We start from the raw sequence: 18,220 nt of genomic DNA, 5'->3' as shown, positions 1-18,220 counted from the left end.
GGGGGGGGGGGGGGGTCATTGTGCTAAACTGATTGAGGCAGACCACGCCCTAGCTCTCTGGTTGGTCGCAGCGGGTCACGTGGCCAGTGATGTCACCTGCGTCAAGAAAACACGTGGTCCCTATGAATAAAATAACACCTTAAAAGTTAATTAGTAGTGTCCTACTAATATGTGTGTGTGTGTGTGTATTGGGGCTGATAGTTAAACATTTTGTAGAGTAGTTTTAGGTTATTATAAATAACTAATTAGCACGAAATTAATATACATTAGAGTTTAAGTAGTAAGTTATTAGAAGGAAAAATGCATCATTTATTGTGATTATTTATCTGTTGGGGTCATAACAGCACCTTTAGAGTCTTCTTTAATGTTTAATGTGCTAGAGGTCATAATACAGTGAGGCGTAAACCCGCAGAGTTCACAGACTGTATGCGTTTGCGACACTGGCTGAAAGTGTTTGTTTTTGTGGCTCGTGGAGGGGATACACGTTGTTTTATCCATTGCACGTGCTGTCAGCGTAAAGTCCGCTATCGCCGTGGCACAAACCGACGATTTGAGTTTGGCACAATCTCTGGGCTCAGCTGTGAGGTGAAACGTTATCGGCCGGAGGGCAGCAGAGGAAAACAAAACGGCGTGAACATGGGGGGGAGATAACGCGCCATTGAGCTTGTGAGTGAGCAGACAGTGTTTCTTCACCTGTGTCTGCTGGTTTCTGTGTTTATGAGGGGATTTTATGTCTGCTTTTATTTATTGCAAATGAAAGTCTGCAGTTTCCTTTCATGTTAAACGACGACGTCATTCAGTTTCAGTGACCAAATAAGCCATTGAGTTTTTAAAATGGCTGAGTCATTAATGTCATTAGTTACACCTGTTTCAATGCTAAATATGTCGTAAGTAAAGCTAATGTCCACAGTACATGAGTGCAGGTTTTTAAGGTTGTCTATTTATTATTATTTCTTTTAGGATTTTCTCTCCATCTGGCTGCTTTTCATCATATTTCTACACCAGTATAACCCACAAGATGGCACCATTTAGCTAAGTTATGTTGTTGGCACTGCTTTATCTTTCTGTCACCAGTACAAACACAGCAGTTTCCCCAAGCTCAGTTAAGTTACACTCCACAAACAACCAAATCACAGTAACCTACTTTGTATGAATGGACGTCCAATACCTGAGCCAAATGTAAAAAAAAAAAAAAAAAGATAACACTAACAACATCTGTAAATATGTTTTCTGATGCTGTTAAATGTTTTATTTACTAAACCTTTTAAACACTGTTAGGCCTGTTTTTCCATTTATCTGCAGACACTCGCACACAATGCAATTTGTTTCTTATTGTTTCACCTGTAAGTCACAAGCTGTGTGTTTGCTGGCTTCTCTGGTGAATCATGGGATCCTGCCGCCGTGATTCATACCATGCCAGTCTTACATGACACGTCTATAAAAAGCAATGGGACTCTTCTTTGAGCTGTAGTGGGAGGGCCCCATCCAACCAGCTAAACAACAGTTTTTCACTTCTCCTTCTCTAAGGAAGTAAGAAGGCACATGACCCGGGCCAGCTGATGTGAGTTGCTCTGCTTGTTCAAAGTTCAGTCTACATGTTGCAGATTAGTAAGAGGCGGGGAGTTTTTTTTACACAAGGGTCTGCATAGTAGGCGCTAGTATGTCTTAGCAGGTTTCTGCTTGTCTTTCTTTCTGGAATGGAAACAGAGACAGACCACTCACTCAGTTGGAATAACACAACACAGATGACAGTGTCTTCTTGGAGCTAGGAAATCCCCAGATGGCTCTCACACAAGTGCAGGTAAGAATAAGAGGATTTAACTGTGTTGCATGAATGATTTTCCTCCTGAAAAGGCACATTGAAGGCGACAGAAGTGTCGCTGTACTGTGATCGTGTGTGCATACATACCTAATTATATGTCACTGAAGAACCCAATAGAGGTATTTTTTCCATTGCATAAGTTAGAAGAGACTTATATTGGACACATGACATTCTCACATGAGGAAACATCAAAGTATTTATGAATTTTTGAGGAATGTGAACAGCCTTTTGCTTTTACTTACCGTCATAACTGATTCTACCGGCTTATCAGTGTAGCAGTCTGTGTTCTTCATTGTTCATCATGAGTGTCTGTAAACAGAACGTGCAAATGATATCATCTTAATGAGGAAACAATGATGTAGTCAAGCCTCAAGCATACAGTAATATGTAAACTTCTCTTTGACCCTTCTTCTGGGGTGAGATGTACAACACTTATATTAGCAGCTCTGTCGTGTGAAGGACTTCGAACTGTAGAAGTATTATTTCAGTAACTAGACATTTAGCAACATTTAGACAGACAGGACATCCTAGAGTCAGTGTCACATCAGTTGGATTTTGTAAGAGCAAAAGATCCCAAATTGTTCATCAAGGAAAGAATACAATGTATAAAACGTCTGCAGTGACATTTGAAGCTTGAATTAAATGCTTCTAATTACTGAGAATTGGGCATCAATTATGCCATGCAGATCCGTCACAGAGGTTGATAACCAGTTAATGAGGATGGCACATGACTGCTGTGGTCTGTCTTTCTGTCTGGTGATGTGCTCAGGGGGGTAGGGAACGAAACAAATTTATCTGAGGAAGTGAGACAGACAAAGGAAAGATGTTTTGGATATTTTGTAAACTGAACAAAAAATGCCAATCTAAGGATTTCCCCTTTTTTCTCTCTCCAGGACCAGACTGCTAAAGGGGAAAGGATTAATAAGGAAACCGGAGAGCTGAGTGCTTCAGGGGAGTTATCTGTCTCTGTGGAGTTAAAGGTGGACAAAGTGGAGGGGTCTTGCAAGGACTCTCAACTCCTACAAGAGCTCAGAGCACAACTACAGGAGCTGGGAATCCACAGATGCTCGAGCCCGGACCACAGAACTGACCATGTCCCTTTAGAACAGAGAGAGGAGCATCTAGTCAAAGTCTTGCCTCTCTACATACAGGTATGGACCCTTTATTTTTCTGTTGTCAAACAAATAAATAGAGATATCAACTGGAGGATCAACAAGTGGAGCCACAACTTAATACCCAACCTTAAAGAAGGTTCAATTGACGCCTGAGGAAGCTGCGGTTTCCAAAACTGTTCCAGACCCCTTGAATGAACAATTACCACAACATGAGGCGGCAGTCAGATGTTTGACCCTCAGCTGATCACATCACTGTCCCTTGAATAAGTGTGTATGCAGCCTCTGTCAGGAAATCTATGGGGCATGAAATGAAATACAAAAGCGCTTCAGACCCGTGGCCTCAGGGCCTCACTTTGATTAATTGGCAAAAGAGGAATTTCTCATTCATGCCTGAATTGCGTCACACTGATGAAGAAACCTCCCCTCTTTATTTTTTATTTTTTTCACCCCGTGCACACTCTCCATGTAAATTCCATCACTGATCTGTGTGTGTGTAACACCATTGATCGGGCTTACAGCTGCAGACGTAATCACTCTCAGGTCTGCTGTGTGTGGTTCTATGTGTGTATGTGTGTGTGAGGGTGTGTGTGTAAGCCTCATGACCAGAGATTTGACCAGAACATAGGGCCTCACTTAAGAATAGCAAACTCAGGTGAAATGTGATATCCTCTTATGGAGCTGAAAAGAGCATATGTAGTCTACACTGGCTTCTATTATTTATAGTGTAGTGCATTAGCCAAAGCAGTCAAGCATCCGGCTATAATATGATGATGAAATATGTTTGACTGCAACTCATAACGCACACCAAATGCAGTTGATCAGAAACCTTCAGCATGTACATACAGTATATACAGTCATTTCATAAGATAAGATAGACTTTATTGATCCCACACTGGGGAAATGTACTTGTTACAGCAGCTCCAGATAGAACATAGCAGATACTAAAAAAAATACACATTAAATAACAAAATAAAAATAGAAAAATACAAGATATCAAGAAGAAGAATTAGGGTTGTATGTACACTATTTGTATTCTTTTTATACAGGTCTAAAGACTAATGTGTATCTAAGAAATTACATTTATTTCATTCCCATAATTTCACGCTAAACCAGTTTATAATTCACATTAGAGATACTTTAGATACCATTTGCAGTAGACGGCTCCAGACATCATCTCATGTTTAATTTTTGTCAGTGTATTGATAATTGTCCTGGTCTCTCTGGATCTTTGTATGATGGACTTTCTCTCCTCTCTGATCCCAGGTCTGTGAGGATGGTGGCAGACTTGAAGGTCTGAACATAAAGGGGCTTGCAGCTCTCACTGCTGACACTGTCATCCATAACATCCACAACAGACTGGCAGAAAGGACTGCAGGTACTAGAAAATGCTCATTTGAGGAAATACAGTATGGTTTTATTTTCCAGGTAGAGGGGCTTTCTACCTCTTCTGTCTTACTTCTGCTTTTTCAGTGTGCTCTGGTTCTTTTCCAGTGTTTTAACTTTCTTCAGTATCACTCATGTCATGTCACTAAAAGTGAGATGCCAAAGCACATGCAATCTCTCATTATAATCTGTAGTTTCTTTCTTGAGGTTGTTCGGTCAGTTTTCTCTCTGTGTCTCCTCTGTCTTACTTCCTTCTTTCTGTTTGTTTGCTAGTTGTTTATGTTGAATTGTATTTTTCTGGAGGAAGGAGAAGCTTTTTTGTTTTTAGAGATACAACAGATACTTGTGGTTTTGGATGCAGCTCTGGCATGGGTTCAAGTTTGCTAAGGCACTAACAAAGAGCATGTAGTAGCTATTTAGTTCTTAACTATTTTACCCGCAGAAAGTGGGACTTTTCATGGCTTCTCTTTTTGGGAGCACACCCATATTAAAATAAATTTTAAGGAACTGTAGTTTAGCACACACACTTGACAAACTAGAAATAGAAAATCGATGCAAATTTCCTCTCTAAAAATAGAAGTGAAACAACACCCAAACTCGAAGATATGCATTTTGCTTTCTGTATAAACACTGGTACACTTGACTAAAATATTAATTTAGATTTTACTTATTACTGTAAATAAGCAGCTGCAGCATGTAGACACTCTTGCTGTCTTTGCCTTGTTCATGACCCCTCAGTCTTCGGGGTCAGTGTTCAGCACATGTTGAATGTTTTGTGTTTCAGAGGGGGCTCGTGATGAGGTGGTGCGGTTCTTCCAGAAGCAGGATACAAAGGAGACGACCTGTGAGACGAGAGACAATCAAGGATGGCTGCTGTTAAAGTCTCTGCTGCTGCTGACAGCCGACAGCTCAGTGAGTGACAATTTCACTTTACTGTCAAACTTTGCAAAGTCAGGTGTCTGTACTTTCAGTTGATTAATGTTGCTGAATTAACAACCTTTTTACAATTGGAGTCACTTCATTCATGGGGAAATTACTCACATACTTATTTATGTGAAGTCTTTGATTGATGTTGGCTCATTAGACAAAATGACGTCATATTTATCATATTACCACTCGTATCTTCACAGTGCATTAGATTTCCCCAAACTAAGACAGTTTGGTAAATGCATTTAAAGGTTCCTTTTTTTTAGACGAATCAAAATGAAAACACTGATCTTTGTGTGTGTTTGTAGGATATATTGTCCTGTATAAACCCAGGGCTCCCTGCTGCTTTGGTGAAATGTCTCTACCTGCTAGTGTGCCTTCCAGCTAAAAAGGAGAATGTGGCCATTGAAGAGGCCTTTCAGGAGCCACTAACACAGGTCAATTGAGGCAATAGCCTCATTTTACACCTTTTGTTTACTTTTTACCTCATTACACAAGCTCTACTCACCTATCGCCCTTTGGTGTCACTCTAATCTTCTTCCCTTTGCTCTTTTACAGGTTCTCCTTCAGCTGTGTAGGCAGCCAGTCAATGTGGAGAGACTGGTGGAAACTCAGGAACTGCAGTGCCTTATCATTGGTCTAACATCATTATGGGACCAGACCAGCGCCGCCTGGAGACATCAGGCCTCTCGCTTCCTCAAGGCAGTCTCTGCTGTAGCAACAAGCAACACTGTCCCGAACTTGCTAGGTGACTCAAAACTACTGGAATAAGTTAACTTTTCTGTTTATCTCATAGTCGGTTGTTTGTTTTGCTTCCCTGTTATGACTCTATTCCACCGAGCAGACAAGGACAGCTATTAAATGCATTAGATAACAGGTTGCACAGAAAGTGAATAATTTGATTTGATCAGGGAAAGTTATTTGTGCAGATATTTTTGTTCCAGTGATGAGATAGTTATAGAGACACATGACCAAACATCCCAGCAGAGAGACATACAGCAAGTATGTTTCACATGATGCCCCCATCAGCACACATAATTCACTTAAATGTTCTGGTAAACACAAGTTGAGTTTGATTTGTTGTCGTCAGTATTTTCCAGCGTGGTATTTTGTTCACATAACTCTGTGGCTGAACCTGTGTGAGATGTGTGCTTGAAACATTATTTGTATGTGGTGATACATTTCACGAATGGAAAACTGTGCGGATGCTATTGTTCTGATGTATTGTATATTTCTTAACAATTACTGCTTCACTAACCAAGAGCACTGTCTTTAGGCAAGAACTGTGTGCGTATCTGCACCCAGAACCTGTTGCACATCAGTGCTGATGTCTCAGGACCACTGCTAGCTGAGGTGGCTGTGGCTGTGTTCAGCTTTATTAGAGACACCTATGCTCTCAATCCGGCCCTCTTCATGGAGTTTGACACCAACAATGGCTACAAGGTCCTTGAGAACATCCTGAAACGGTGAGATAAAAGGACATAAACAGAGTGAAACTACTATGAGATTTCAGGATTAGGAGTAAATGAGACTTGTTCAAAGAGTGCGCTTTGAGAGTACATTCTTGTTTAAAGAAATGAAACGTCATCAGAAGAATGAGATCTTTGTATTTTTGGTAAACAGACATTCTTAGAAATCAAGTGGAATTTCATGGTCTAAATATACAGCCCCTTCAAAGCGTACAATTATTCATATAAACGTAATTAGTTTGCTCTCTCTGCTTTTCATGTAACTTGAACCTTTTTGTGTCTTTATACCATCATAAGCTGTGAGGAAGGTGTTTCTGTGGATCAGTTCCAGCCTGTGGAGGAGTTGTTGGCTCTCATCGCGTCTTTCACCCAGCTTGGGAAAACTGAGCTGAAAGTGGCTCTTTGTGTCACCAACCCCCAGCCTCCAGGCTTTAGGTTCGACCCGCCACTCACCAAAGGTAGGTGAAATCTTCACTTTAAGTTCCGCATTGTTATTCTCTGCCCTCCCCTCCCTAATTATCTCTAACAGTTCATTGTACCAAGGGGATGAACTCTGAACCATCCTTTCCACATTCACACTGCAAACCATCTAATTATCATCAGATGCATAGCTCAGCAAAGATAGGCTTAGGGAAGGGGGGCCCCCCCAAATGACCACAGAGTTCATCCCTCCTTTGCACTTTTGCCCTCATATAACCCACCCAAACTACACCACTACCTTTCCCTGATTTCCCACACACCCTGACTCCCCATTCCCCCACTGCTACCCCGCAGCAGTGCACAACACCCCTTAGGTTAACAGGAAGCTGAGGTGATTATGTCTGGGATGATGAAGTGGAGGCTTCCTCTCTAACTCTGTTAGGATGCCCCACATTCATTCACCACTGGCCTACAGCAACCAGCCATCTATCATAGATGCACACACACCTCCATCCAACACTCATAAATAGAGTGTCCATAATAAACACACGCTTACCCATCCAAACCTACACACAGACACACACACTCAGCACCCATCCATCACATCAAGGAGTAGAGCTCTTTCCAGCAGAGGGACCAGCGACTGTTTTGTGCTGATCTTATTTGGTTCTGATGCAATTTTGACTAAGTGTGAAAATGAATCCTATTACTAACCAGGTATATATTTATTCACAACAAACACAAGTATGTTTTAAGCTTCCAAATCTAAGACCTCCTCTCAATATTTTGACAATGCAGCGACCAAACTCTATCAAGGCAGATTATGCTACTTTTCCTTTGCCTTCGTGGATGTTATGTTGTTTGTTTTCAATCTATCTATGTATGTGTAACTCGATTGGTTTATGGGATTCAGAATGTTCTCAGTGTTAAAGGTTGTTTGTAATTTATTGGATTTCTTTTTTCTTAAAAAATTGACTGTCTGACCTTGCTAGACAAAACAATCTGATAAATTGAGCTTTAAATTTAAACATCCTCTGGCTAAATTGACCTCAGGCTGATATTGTTTTGCTGTACTTTATGTCATAGACTAGTACAAGAATACAGTCAATAGCAATTCAATATGACCTGTTTTAAAGGGCTGAAACCTCCTTTGACTACTTAAGTATACTTACCTAATGTACTTTTGTCTCCAGGTTCAGCAGTAAAGAACCTGCCCGCCTTCCACCTGCTGCAGGCCTCCTTGCTGCGTTCTCAGGATTCTCTGCTGTGCTGCCAGCTTCTTCGAACCCTGCAGACTATATGGGAGAGGGACACAGCCAATTTCTTCCTATTGGAATGGACTGTCCAGTCGATGACTCAGCTGGCTGCCTGTGTGTGCCTTAAACCAGCACCTGTCCAGAAACTATTCTTCTCACTGCTAGAGATGGTATGACTTCTAATGTTGACAGCAGAGTCCCTGTGCATGCCTTTTCTTTAACACAACATGCGTACGAGGTCTGATTAAATGCTGGGTTTCCTGCAGGTGGTCTTTAAGTTGAACTACATCCCCCATGAGACCTTGCGAGCACTGCTGGTTGTGCTGAAGCAGAGCTGGGCTGGGACACTGGCTGGAGGAATGGCGGGGATAGAGTTTGGAGTGGTGGCTCTCAAGTTTTTTCACAGGTGACCAGTGCTAGTTGGTAACATATTACTCAGAATAATCAAAACATTTTATCCTAAATGTATGCGCTAATACAAGTCAGAATTTACTGCTCTCCCCTCAGTTGACATAATTCTCTCAGGGAGCTAGTTTAAATAGGAAATCGTTATAAACATAATCTTCTCCAAATGCAACAGCTTGGTTATTCTGATCATTAAGACAGATGTATACAGGACCCGATAAAGTTGCCAATTTTAGGTATAATTCTTTTTATGTTAATGAAAAGAAGCTTCCAACCATTGTTTATTTGATGCTGGCTGAATAAGACTGATCTCTTCTCCTCTGTAGGATGACAGTGCGCAGTAGTATGCTAGCTGAGGTGCTAAGTGACTGGGGTCTGCTGGAACTGCTGCTTGGTGAACTTCGTAGGAGAGCTAAGATCCTAAGGAAGGCTGGAGTTGTCTCTTCCCCTCAAATAAGTATGAACATATTTGTTTCCTCAACTTCTGATGTAATGGTGATTGGACAACTACTAATAGCAGACAGAGAGCCATTGTTTGACACAATACGTCATTACAGTGAATTTGGGATTTAGTACACCTAGTAATGATTCAGTCCTTTTACTTCCAGAGTGAGTCACTTTAAAATAAAATGCCTGCCAGTGTGGCTCAGCAGCCAAATGTCACATGTGAAATTTCTTCTCACCTTGTATGTGACTTTGTAATTTGCATCTGAAGTTCTTGTGATCTTTAGATCCCCAGCAGCTGCCATGTGTGGAGGACAGTGAGAAATTGCTCACTACCTGTATGCTTCAAGTTGTGTCAACCCTTACTTTAAGATCGATCAAAAACACAGGTATTCACTTTCAATGTCTTTCACGACTCTTTCCACATCTGCAGTCATTTTAAGTATTTCATTTTTGCATGTGTATTCCAGTTTCAGTGCGAGACCTTGGTATGGTTCCCTACATAAAGATCTTCCTGGATGAAGATCAGTATCGAGGTCCCACTCTGAGCATTTTGGAGCAGCTAGCTGAGATTAACGCTGAAGAGTTCATGAGCACAGCCATAGGAGCCCTCTGCTCCTCTACACAGCAGGAACTTGGGTTGAAACGGGACCTTTTGCAGGTACACATCCAGAAACACTCAAATATGCAGTGATCTCAGCTGAACTGTAAATGTAGTCTCCACTCTACATCAAATCATAACAAATGTTAATGCTCTTAAAACATTATAAACTAGTGAATTTATTTTCTTAGCATGTGGGACCCTGATTACATTAGAGACAAATGCAGATTGATTTGCTAAAACAGGTTTAGCTGTTAACTCTGGACCGATTTGATTAGGCCCGCAGCCTTGTGCTGTGGCACGCTGAAGATTACCACCTCGATCAGATCAGTGAATGGGACAGAGATCTGATTAAGCTTAACTAAGTTACACACCCACTGTATGTGTCCGTTTTTATAGATGGCAGCAAGAAGAGCACTTACTTGCAGATATTGTGTATATTTAATGTGTGTGTGCTTGTGCTTGTGTGTGCGTGCGTGTGTGTTCTCTGCACTAACACGGTTAAAGCAGGTGGCAATCAGATTGGGTACGACCTGGGTTGGCAAGTGTTAAGAGCCATTGTGATTACTCCAGTTTCAGTTAATCACGTTTCCCTCTGCGTTCTGCCTCACACATTACCTACCTGATGGATTAGGTCTCTAAATTGAATAAAGCTAATGTGATTTTGTTCACCTCCAAAAACTAGTTACCAGAAATGATTTATGATATATCTATATGTTTCATCTATTTTTCATGACATTTTTTAATTAACTTTAATTTACTAGGGAGATTCTTTTAAAAGCTGAGACTTTGAACATAGCTTAGTGTCAAAATACATTATGTACAAAGTATAGTAAACAGTATCAGCTTGTCACATCTATGATTAAGCTTGCTGATTCCACATGCTTACTGGTCCAAATGGCTCCTCTCTTCTGTATTTCAGTCGGTGCTGAAGGTGCTGGAGAGCCCCAACAGCTGGGACGCTTTCAGGAGAGCGGGAGGCTTCACCGGATTGCTGTCTCTGGTGATCGACATGGAAGGAGCTCTGTCTGACCCTCCCCAGGCAGAAGTGTGGAAGTCCCTGGGGCATCAACCGCTGCTGGACCTCCTCCTCCTCACTCTCCACATTCTGGCCTTGGCTGTGCATCTTCACACAGTAAATGCACACCATTTTGAGACTGGTGGCTTTTATGAAAGACTAGCAGAGGCTCTAATTCAGCTGGGCTGCTTCCACACTGAAGGCCCTGATAAAGAGAAATTTGATAGAGAGGAGGGCTCCTGTCCCAGGTCTGCAGAGGAGAACCAGTCTCCTGGAAAGAGCTTCTCCCAGTTTGTTGACTTAGCGGAAACATCTGAAACTCCTACCTCATCCTCCACCACACCGCAGCCCAATCTTCCTGTCACTCTTCGGACATGTATAAGGCTGCTCTCCTATCTTGACCAGTTTGCCACAGGGACCTACTCTCCTCTGGAATTAAGTGTTGAATTAAAGCCTGAGGATGGGTGTGACGGAGATAAAGAGAAACCAAATGGATCAGCAGGGCCTGAAGGAGTGTATTCAGGGTCCCCCCCTGTCCACTTGGGATCAGGCCCGCAGTCAATGGAGGACACGCATACAAGATCCAGAAACACAGCTCCAAGTATTTCCTCAGTCTGCACAGAGTCTCAGTACAGGTGGATATTTCTAACCATATGGAGGGGGATGAAGATTCAGCCATATTCCTAATAAGATGAATTTTGCTTTACATTCGTATCTTTGTTTTGTGTTTTTTGATCGGCTTACAGTAGGTTCACCTGCGATCATGTTATTCTTCATCCAGGAGCAATCCGAGTTATTATGACTCTCCTTCCATCAGTGTTTACTCCTGAGGACCCACAGGTAACTTCCTAGACCGAAACCCTAATGTTGCATACTATTTAATACAGAATAGGACCCCAATATGAGACAAATTTCTTCCCCCTCTTTCCCAGCTGTCCATGGAGGTCCAATTTTCACTGGCACATCACATCCAGGCCATAGTCAAATCAGAGCGAAACCGCCAGATAATGTGTGAGGGGGGGCTCATCTCCACACTCCTAGCCCACTGTCCGAGCATGTTGCTGGCTCCAAATCACCCGTTACATCTACCTGTTACACGGATCCTGGAGAAGCTTGCCTCCCAGGCCATCACACAAGCAGACTTCAGGTAAAACAAACTCAGCCTCTGAGGTTCAGACACATGCATTTAGTTTTTGTACCGAAGATGAAGATGCTTTTGAATTTTGTTTTGTGCTACAGTATTATATGTCTGACATCTATTTGTTACTTTCTTCTCCTCAGAAAGTACCTGTGTTTAGGGGATCCTCTAATGTGCTTGGCAGACAAAACGGCCATGCATTTGCAACTACTAGACAAACCTTCTGTTACAAATGGTACATACTTGGTGTATTTTACTAACTTAATCTTTATTTTGTTTTAATGCCTGCTTTTTACTGATGCATGCTAGATTCAATCCTCTCAAGGTCTCTCAAACACAGACATTAAGCAGGTCACACATTGGATTTTGCTTGTGTGTTCTAAACCAGGTCCCAATTTAGAGGCAGATGCCTCATCGAGATCTCCAGTAAAGACACTGAAGCGGACCTTCAGCTTGTTAAAGTCCACAACTCAGAGTGAATCTGTTGGTTCTGCAATCCCTCTCCACCAGATTATCAGTCTGGTGTCCATTACTTCTCCGCGCACCTTCAGACCACACCGGGTCTCCTCCTCACCTGCCTTTGTAGAGTTTGACATGAGTGAGAGTGGATATGGGTGAGTCCTTGTTTTACTTTGGCTCCATGTTGTCCTGCAGTATCAAATAGACTAGATTGGACAATTTTAATGTTGTTGAATTTAATTAAATGTTGCAGCAAAAATATATGTTGCATATAATATTGAAAGAGATGATTATCAAGAGTATTACTCATAATAAAGCTCAGAATTTAGTATAGGATAGTGTCAGAAGTGTGTGTACATGTGCTATGCATGAAATAATCATAACATATGCGCTGCAGCAATTACCTCAGGGAGGTTTCACTTGTGGGGAAATCACAATGTAAGAACGTCATTCATTCACTAACTTCTTGGCACGTGTTATCCTTTGCAGCTGCCTTTTCCTGCCCTCTCTGGCCACAGTGAAAGGAGTGACAGCTGATTCAATCCCAACAGGTGGAATTGGAGGAGGTAAGTGATATTTCTAAATGTTTAATTCTCACATATTTGTGAATAAATCAGAATAAAATGGCTAATCGTCTACCTCTTATGTTTTAGAATGCCGGGGTTTTCCACCTACAGCTGGTCTCTCGTTTTCCTGCTGGTTCCAGATCAACAGGTTCAGTTCAGCCTGTGATGCCCACCCAATCCGTCTGCTGTCAGTGGTGCGCCACATGTCCCGGACTGAACAACAGTACATCTGTCTGTCTATCTCCTTCTCAGCCTGTGATGGCTGTCTGGTTATCTCCACAGAGGAGGAAGCATTTACATACCTGGGTAAGATTGCCCTTGGTGAACTTGCATAACATTTATTTATTGGCGAGAAATTACATAAAATTGTTTAGCTTTCTAGCTTTTACAACTAACTGTCAGCTGTTCCTTATTAATTGTGTTAAAAGTGGGACTGCACAATAATTACATCATCAGTTTGCTGCAGAGATTGACTGAATTTCTTGCTCCGTGTCTGTTTAACAGATATGATGGAGCCAGAAGTTGGCACTCCCACTTCTTTGCCTACATCACTGAGGTTCCGCTGCTCCAGCATGCTGGTCCCAGGCCAGTGGCACCATCTGGCTGTGGTCATGGCCAAAGACGTGAAGAAAAGCTGTCTGGCCTCAGCCTACTTCAACGGCAAGGCAGTCGGGACAGGAAAGGTATGATGAGAGGAGAGAGACTGAGGAGCTGATGATTAAAGTGATTCTAGGTCTAATGTGACATTTATGTATTCATGTATCACAGCCTCTGAATTTTCTGTTAGATGAAGTATATTCAGCCATTCCCTGGTCAGCATGCCTCCATGGACCCAACGGCTGTGATTGATGTGTACGGACTGATAGGAACACCAGCTCTCTGGAAGGAGCATGCTGCTCTAGTGTGGCGAGTGGGTCCTTCTTACCTGTTTGAAGAGGCTTTGAGCCCCGAGGCTGTGGTTGTCATATATACACAAGGCACCGCCTATGTGGGCAACTTCCTGGCTCTGCGCAACACAGGTGAGTCACAAGAGCTTGTGCAAGAATTTCGCCAGATTTCCACAGTAGGTCTTTTGTTTACTTCCTGTAAGTCCTCCTGGATAATCACATATGATGCATGCCGTACATGTTTACATCTGTAAATGTATTTTGTTGTGATTTATGAGTAAATATAATACTAGAACAAGATATAGCTGTTTGTAAGTGTGACAGGTCACTTAGTTTAGTTATTTATGTCTGCATGCATGCAATGAGCATGACATGCAGTAAATTATGTTGTCATGGTGACAACATAATTTACTGCATGTCATGTCCTGGTGCTCATTGCATGCATGCATGATTTTCTTTGCAGAACAGATGATGTGCTTCAATATGGGAGTATATATCTATACTGATGCAGATCAACTATAACTATTGACATTGAAATATTTTTTTAATTAATAAATGAATTACACAACAAGTTTTTCTTAATAGTGATACTTATGGTGACACATTACATTTGACTCTTGTAACTTTACCTACCTGCGTTGTCTCACCTCTGTTTGTGTCCAGGCCATGATCCAGAAGCTGAGTCTCTCCCTCTCAGGCTGGTTCCTGAGGAGAGGATCTCATTTGGCATCAACCCAGCAATTTCTACATTGACAACTGTTGCACAGATCAGAGACGATTACAATGAGGTGGACTGCAGGCTAATTGCTAAAGAGGTAAGATGAGTCCATGTTAAACCTACGTGTTTGTTGTTTTGATACAGAGTAGAAATCATTGTGTGTAATTACAGATGGGGATAACATCTCGGGATCACTCCACCCCTGTGCTCGTAGCTCGAAACATCAGCCAGCACCTGAGTGGTACAGCTCGCACCATAGGAGCAGCCCTGGTTGGACATTTTGGTAAATAAGTATTATTTTGAAAACTTCATTTTCACTTTAGTTCATTCTTGCAGGCACATTTGGTAAGTGCATGTCCTCTTTCTATTAGGTGTGCGTACGTTCACCCCCAGCAGCGCATCCAAGGGTTTCCTGTATGTCGGTGGGCCTGCAGTTGTTCTCAGTCTGGTTGCAATGGCACCAGATGACAGCTCACTGTATGCAGCTGTTAAAGTTCTTCTTTCTGTGCTGGAGACCAACTCTGCCATGCAGCAAGAAATGAACCGCATCAATGGATACAAGGTCTGTCAGATCTTGTAAAATCATCAGAGTAGCTACACACGATGATGTATAAAACATACATCTGTTATGCTCTGTTCCGATATTATATATATGATTTGTTCTCCTTGTAGCTGCTAGCTTTCCTGCTCAAGATGAAGAGCAATCTGGTCAGTCACAGAACCTTTCAGTTGGTCCTGTATCTCTCGAGTTCAGTGGACCCAAGCTCTGGGTCTGGTTGCCTACAAAACACACCTGCTTTCAAGGCCCTGCTGTGTAACCTGGAGGTAAGCATCCAAATTTTAGCATAAAAACTTTGTTTATGTTTAAAATTTTTTATGTCCACCCAGTATTTATTTTATGTTTTTATTTCATCTGGAAACTTATGGTTAGAGTTTTGTTGCTCTCTCGTTATACTTACATCTTGCTTTTCAGGTGTGGCAGAAAACATCAGATCATCTGGACCTTGCAGTTCTGAACCACTTTGCTGAAATCCTGAATTCCTCAAGGTAATTGCCACAGCTTATCAGCATGTGACCAGACAACACAGAATACACTGTAGCTTTAATCTAATTTACTATTAACTCACATGGCCAATGAGTTACATAACACAATAAAGAGGGTCTTGTTCAGCATTGTAGACAGAGTTTATCGGCTCTTCTGTGAACATCTCCTGCAGCCTGTCATCAATATCACGGAAATGTACGACCGAAGTAGTCAAGGGAATGTTCAACAGAATCAGTCACAGAGGCTGAAGAGAAGAGCATGACTGAACATGTGTGTGGATTGCTGAATTAGATTTTCTGTCTGTGGGAACAGATTGTGATTGATATTAATGGTCTCTGGGTTTCTCTCTCTGTATTCTCAGCAGTGACAGCAGGAATGCAGCGGTCATGCACAGTATGGGCCTGCTACAAAACCTGCTGTTTAAGCTCTCTGATCCTGCCATGACCGTTGAGAAGGTTAAGATCGTTTCTTGTGTCATCACATCCCTCCTAAAAGCTCACTTCACCCCTTTGGACATCAGCAGGTACAGTCAGGGAATACACCAGCCACAACAAAGGGCTCCTGTCATACAGTTTCCATATAAAGATACCAGATAAATTAAGGTTTTAGGAATAGCTGTGTATTTAAAATCTGTCTTTCTATCTGGTCAGACTTGGGCTCTTTTTGGTCTACACACTTCCTCCTCTAAGTAACCTAAATGAAGGCACCAAGATATCTGACAGTGATCCTTCACAAGATACGCCAGGTACATCATATAACACACAACCACAGTACATTATATGGCTCACAGATGACACAAGGTGTTACTGCCACTGAACCACACTTGTCTTATCTGCGCTTTAGTTCAGAGTTCTGATCCAGCCAGCCTCATCTGGATCCGCAACCAGATGTTACTCTCTCTTTGTGAAATCCTCAACTCAGACAGCTTGCTAATCAAAGAGTGAGTATTACGTGTTTCTATTTCAATAAACCAAATCTGGAACAAAAACATATTTTCCCAGTATTAATGGGCCATAATATCATGGCAGAAATATTAACTGAATTATTTTCATGTTTTCATTCCTCACTAGTTGGCAGAAAGCTGTATTTGATGCCCTGGGCAGTGATTGGTTCCTGCTCTTCCTTCAGCCCCACCTTCACCCTTCCACCTTGAGACTGGGTCTCGTCCTGCTCACACACTTTCTGTCGAGTCCCAGCCAGCAGAGCAGCTTCAGAGAGGGGGTACTCCCAGCAACACTCATAGACAGCATGGAGGAACCTTTTGCAGTCATGGGTACATCAAGTTGAATGGATTTTTCACAGCAAACCAGGGACACAATTAAATGTTGTCTTTTTAACCTCTTTTACTGGAATCACACGCTATTAGGTTAATTTGATGCATAATTCTAATGTGTAAATTTGTGTTTTTTGTTCTACATCTCAATGTTGGCTACATGCCGTTCAGTGTAATGAACAGCAGTTATATTATCAGTTAACATGATTTTGCACACATAAACCTCATCATGACTGGAATATGAAAATTAATATGAAAATTATAGTTTTAGTAATGTGTTTGAACATCTTAAACTCATTTAATATTTAAGTCTATTAAAATATTTTGGGTGTCTTACTTTAATCCAAAATCAACCTCTATTACTGATTTCTTGCCTTGCCTTGCCAGACAACCTTCGAGCTCATTCTTGGTCTTATGAGTGCTCCAGCACCACATGTCCCGGTTTTGATGTCCTACAGGGGCTGCTGATCAGACACTCTCACCTGCTTCAGGTGTATGAAGCCCTGGCTGCTCTGCTGTTGGGGAAGAATGCCAGTCACACTTCAGAGGGGAAAGTGAGTAATTATTCATTTTGTTAATCATCCTTTTCGTTGTTGCTATCATAATGCTTTATTACGTGTCATCTGCAGGTGAATTTGGATGATATCCTACAGTCATTTATTGACAGCCAAGCAGACACTCCTGCTCAGCCGCTCTGTGTTGAGGCTGCGATAATACTGCTGGAATTAGTCAAAGTCATCGTCACTCAGGTAGGATCGTAATGCCTGCACATTTTATCAGTATTCTTCATCACAAATTAATAATGTGTAATACATTTTTATTTTATTTTGTAACAGCCACTAACAAAGCACATGTCCGACAATGATGCATCGTGGGAGTCGCAGCTCCCCGCAAGTGTAATGCAGTTCCTTTGTCTTCTCCATAACCTCCGGCCCAGAGACCCACTGTGGGCGTCACCAGCGTTCCTCCATGCTCTCGCTGGAGTTGTGTACCCTCCGGACAGTTTAGAGGTTTGTGTGTTACTCTGGATTTGTGAAACAGTTCTCATCTCTCTGGTCTTATTCACTGGTTTGTTCACTTCCTTCAGGGTGTGGTTGAGCCTTGCATAACGACTGAAGGTGAGGACACGTTCAATAGTCAATCAAACAGGAAGCCAGTGTGTGACTTCATCCGTATTCTGTTGATGGACAGTCTTCTCAATGTGTCAGCCAACACCAACGCACATCCTCTCGTTCTGCTGCTGGAGGTGAATGCACACACACGCGCACACACAC

The 18,220-nt window shown here is 42.0% G+C and overlaps 1 protein-coding gene across 1 annotated transcript in view; it reads left to right on the top strand.

Moving 5' to 3' along the window:
- The first annotated feature begins 229 nt into the window (after nt 1-229).
- Nucleotides 230-18,220, top strand: part of wdfy4 (WDFY family member 4) — a 39,194-nt gene continuing 21,203 nt past the window's right edge. The window contains exons 1-37 of the mRNA XM_035664185.1: nt 230-666; nt 961-1,561; nt 1,708-1,801; nt 2,716-2,973; nt 4,201-4,312; nt 5,105-5,232; nt 5,556-5,684; nt 5,806-5,995; nt 6,524-6,713; nt 7,014-7,174; nt 8,330-8,562; nt 8,659-8,798; nt 9,124-9,254; nt 9,529-9,630; nt 9,712-9,902; nt 10,765-11,495; nt 11,607-11,700; nt 11,793-12,007; nt 12,142-12,233; nt 12,387-12,612; nt 12,947-13,023; nt 13,111-13,329; nt 13,528-13,706; nt 13,811-14,042; nt 14,574-14,725; nt 14,800-14,911; nt 15,000-15,190; nt 15,301-15,453; nt 15,602-15,675; nt 16,038-16,196; nt 16,324-16,418; nt 16,517-16,613; nt 16,744-16,946; nt 17,334-17,500; nt 17,576-17,695; nt 17,783-17,956; nt 18,034-18,192. Coding sequence (XP_035520078.1) covers nt 1,781-1,801; nt 2,716-2,973; nt 4,201-4,312; nt 5,105-5,232; nt 5,556-5,684; nt 5,806-5,995; nt 6,524-6,713; nt 7,014-7,174; nt 8,330-8,562; nt 8,659-8,798; nt 9,124-9,254; nt 9,529-9,630; nt 9,712-9,902; nt 10,765-11,495; nt 11,607-11,700; nt 11,793-12,007; nt 12,142-12,233; nt 12,387-12,612; nt 12,947-13,023; nt 13,111-13,329; nt 13,528-13,706; nt 13,811-14,042; nt 14,574-14,725; nt 14,800-14,911; nt 15,000-15,190; nt 15,301-15,453; nt 15,602-15,675; nt 16,038-16,196; nt 16,324-16,418; nt 16,517-16,613; nt 16,744-16,946; nt 17,334-17,500; nt 17,576-17,695; nt 17,783-17,956; nt 18,034-18,192 — 5,907 coding nt within the window. The 5' untranslated portion in view covers nt 230-666; nt 961-1,561; nt 1,708-1,780. The remainder of the gene's footprint in view (nt 667-960; nt 1,562-1,707; nt 1,802-2,715; nt 2,974-4,200; nt 4,313-5,104; nt 5,233-5,555; nt 5,685-5,805; nt 5,996-6,523; nt 6,714-7,013; nt 7,175-8,329; nt 8,563-8,658; nt 8,799-9,123; nt 9,255-9,528; nt 9,631-9,711; nt 9,903-10,764; nt 11,496-11,606; nt 11,701-11,792; nt 12,008-12,141; nt 12,234-12,386; nt 12,613-12,946; nt 13,024-13,110; nt 13,330-13,527; nt 13,707-13,810; nt 14,043-14,573; nt 14,726-14,799; nt 14,912-14,999; nt 15,191-15,300; nt 15,454-15,601; nt 15,676-16,037; nt 16,197-16,323; nt 16,419-16,516; nt 16,614-16,743; nt 16,947-17,333; nt 17,501-17,575; nt 17,696-17,782; nt 17,957-18,033; nt 18,193-18,220) is intronic.

The sequence above is a fragment of the Morone saxatilis genome, unplaced genomic scaffold (assembly GCF_004916995.1).
Source record: "Morone saxatilis isolate NCDOM2014 unplaced genomic scaffold, NCSU_SB_2.0 Contig19, whole genome shotgun sequence".
Taxonomy (NCBI): domain Eukaryota; kingdom Metazoa; phylum Chordata; class Actinopteri; family Moronidae; genus Morone; species Morone saxatilis.
The sequence above is the reverse complement of the archived record's forward strand: the minus strand, read 5'-3'. Positions and strand labels throughout refer to the sequence as shown.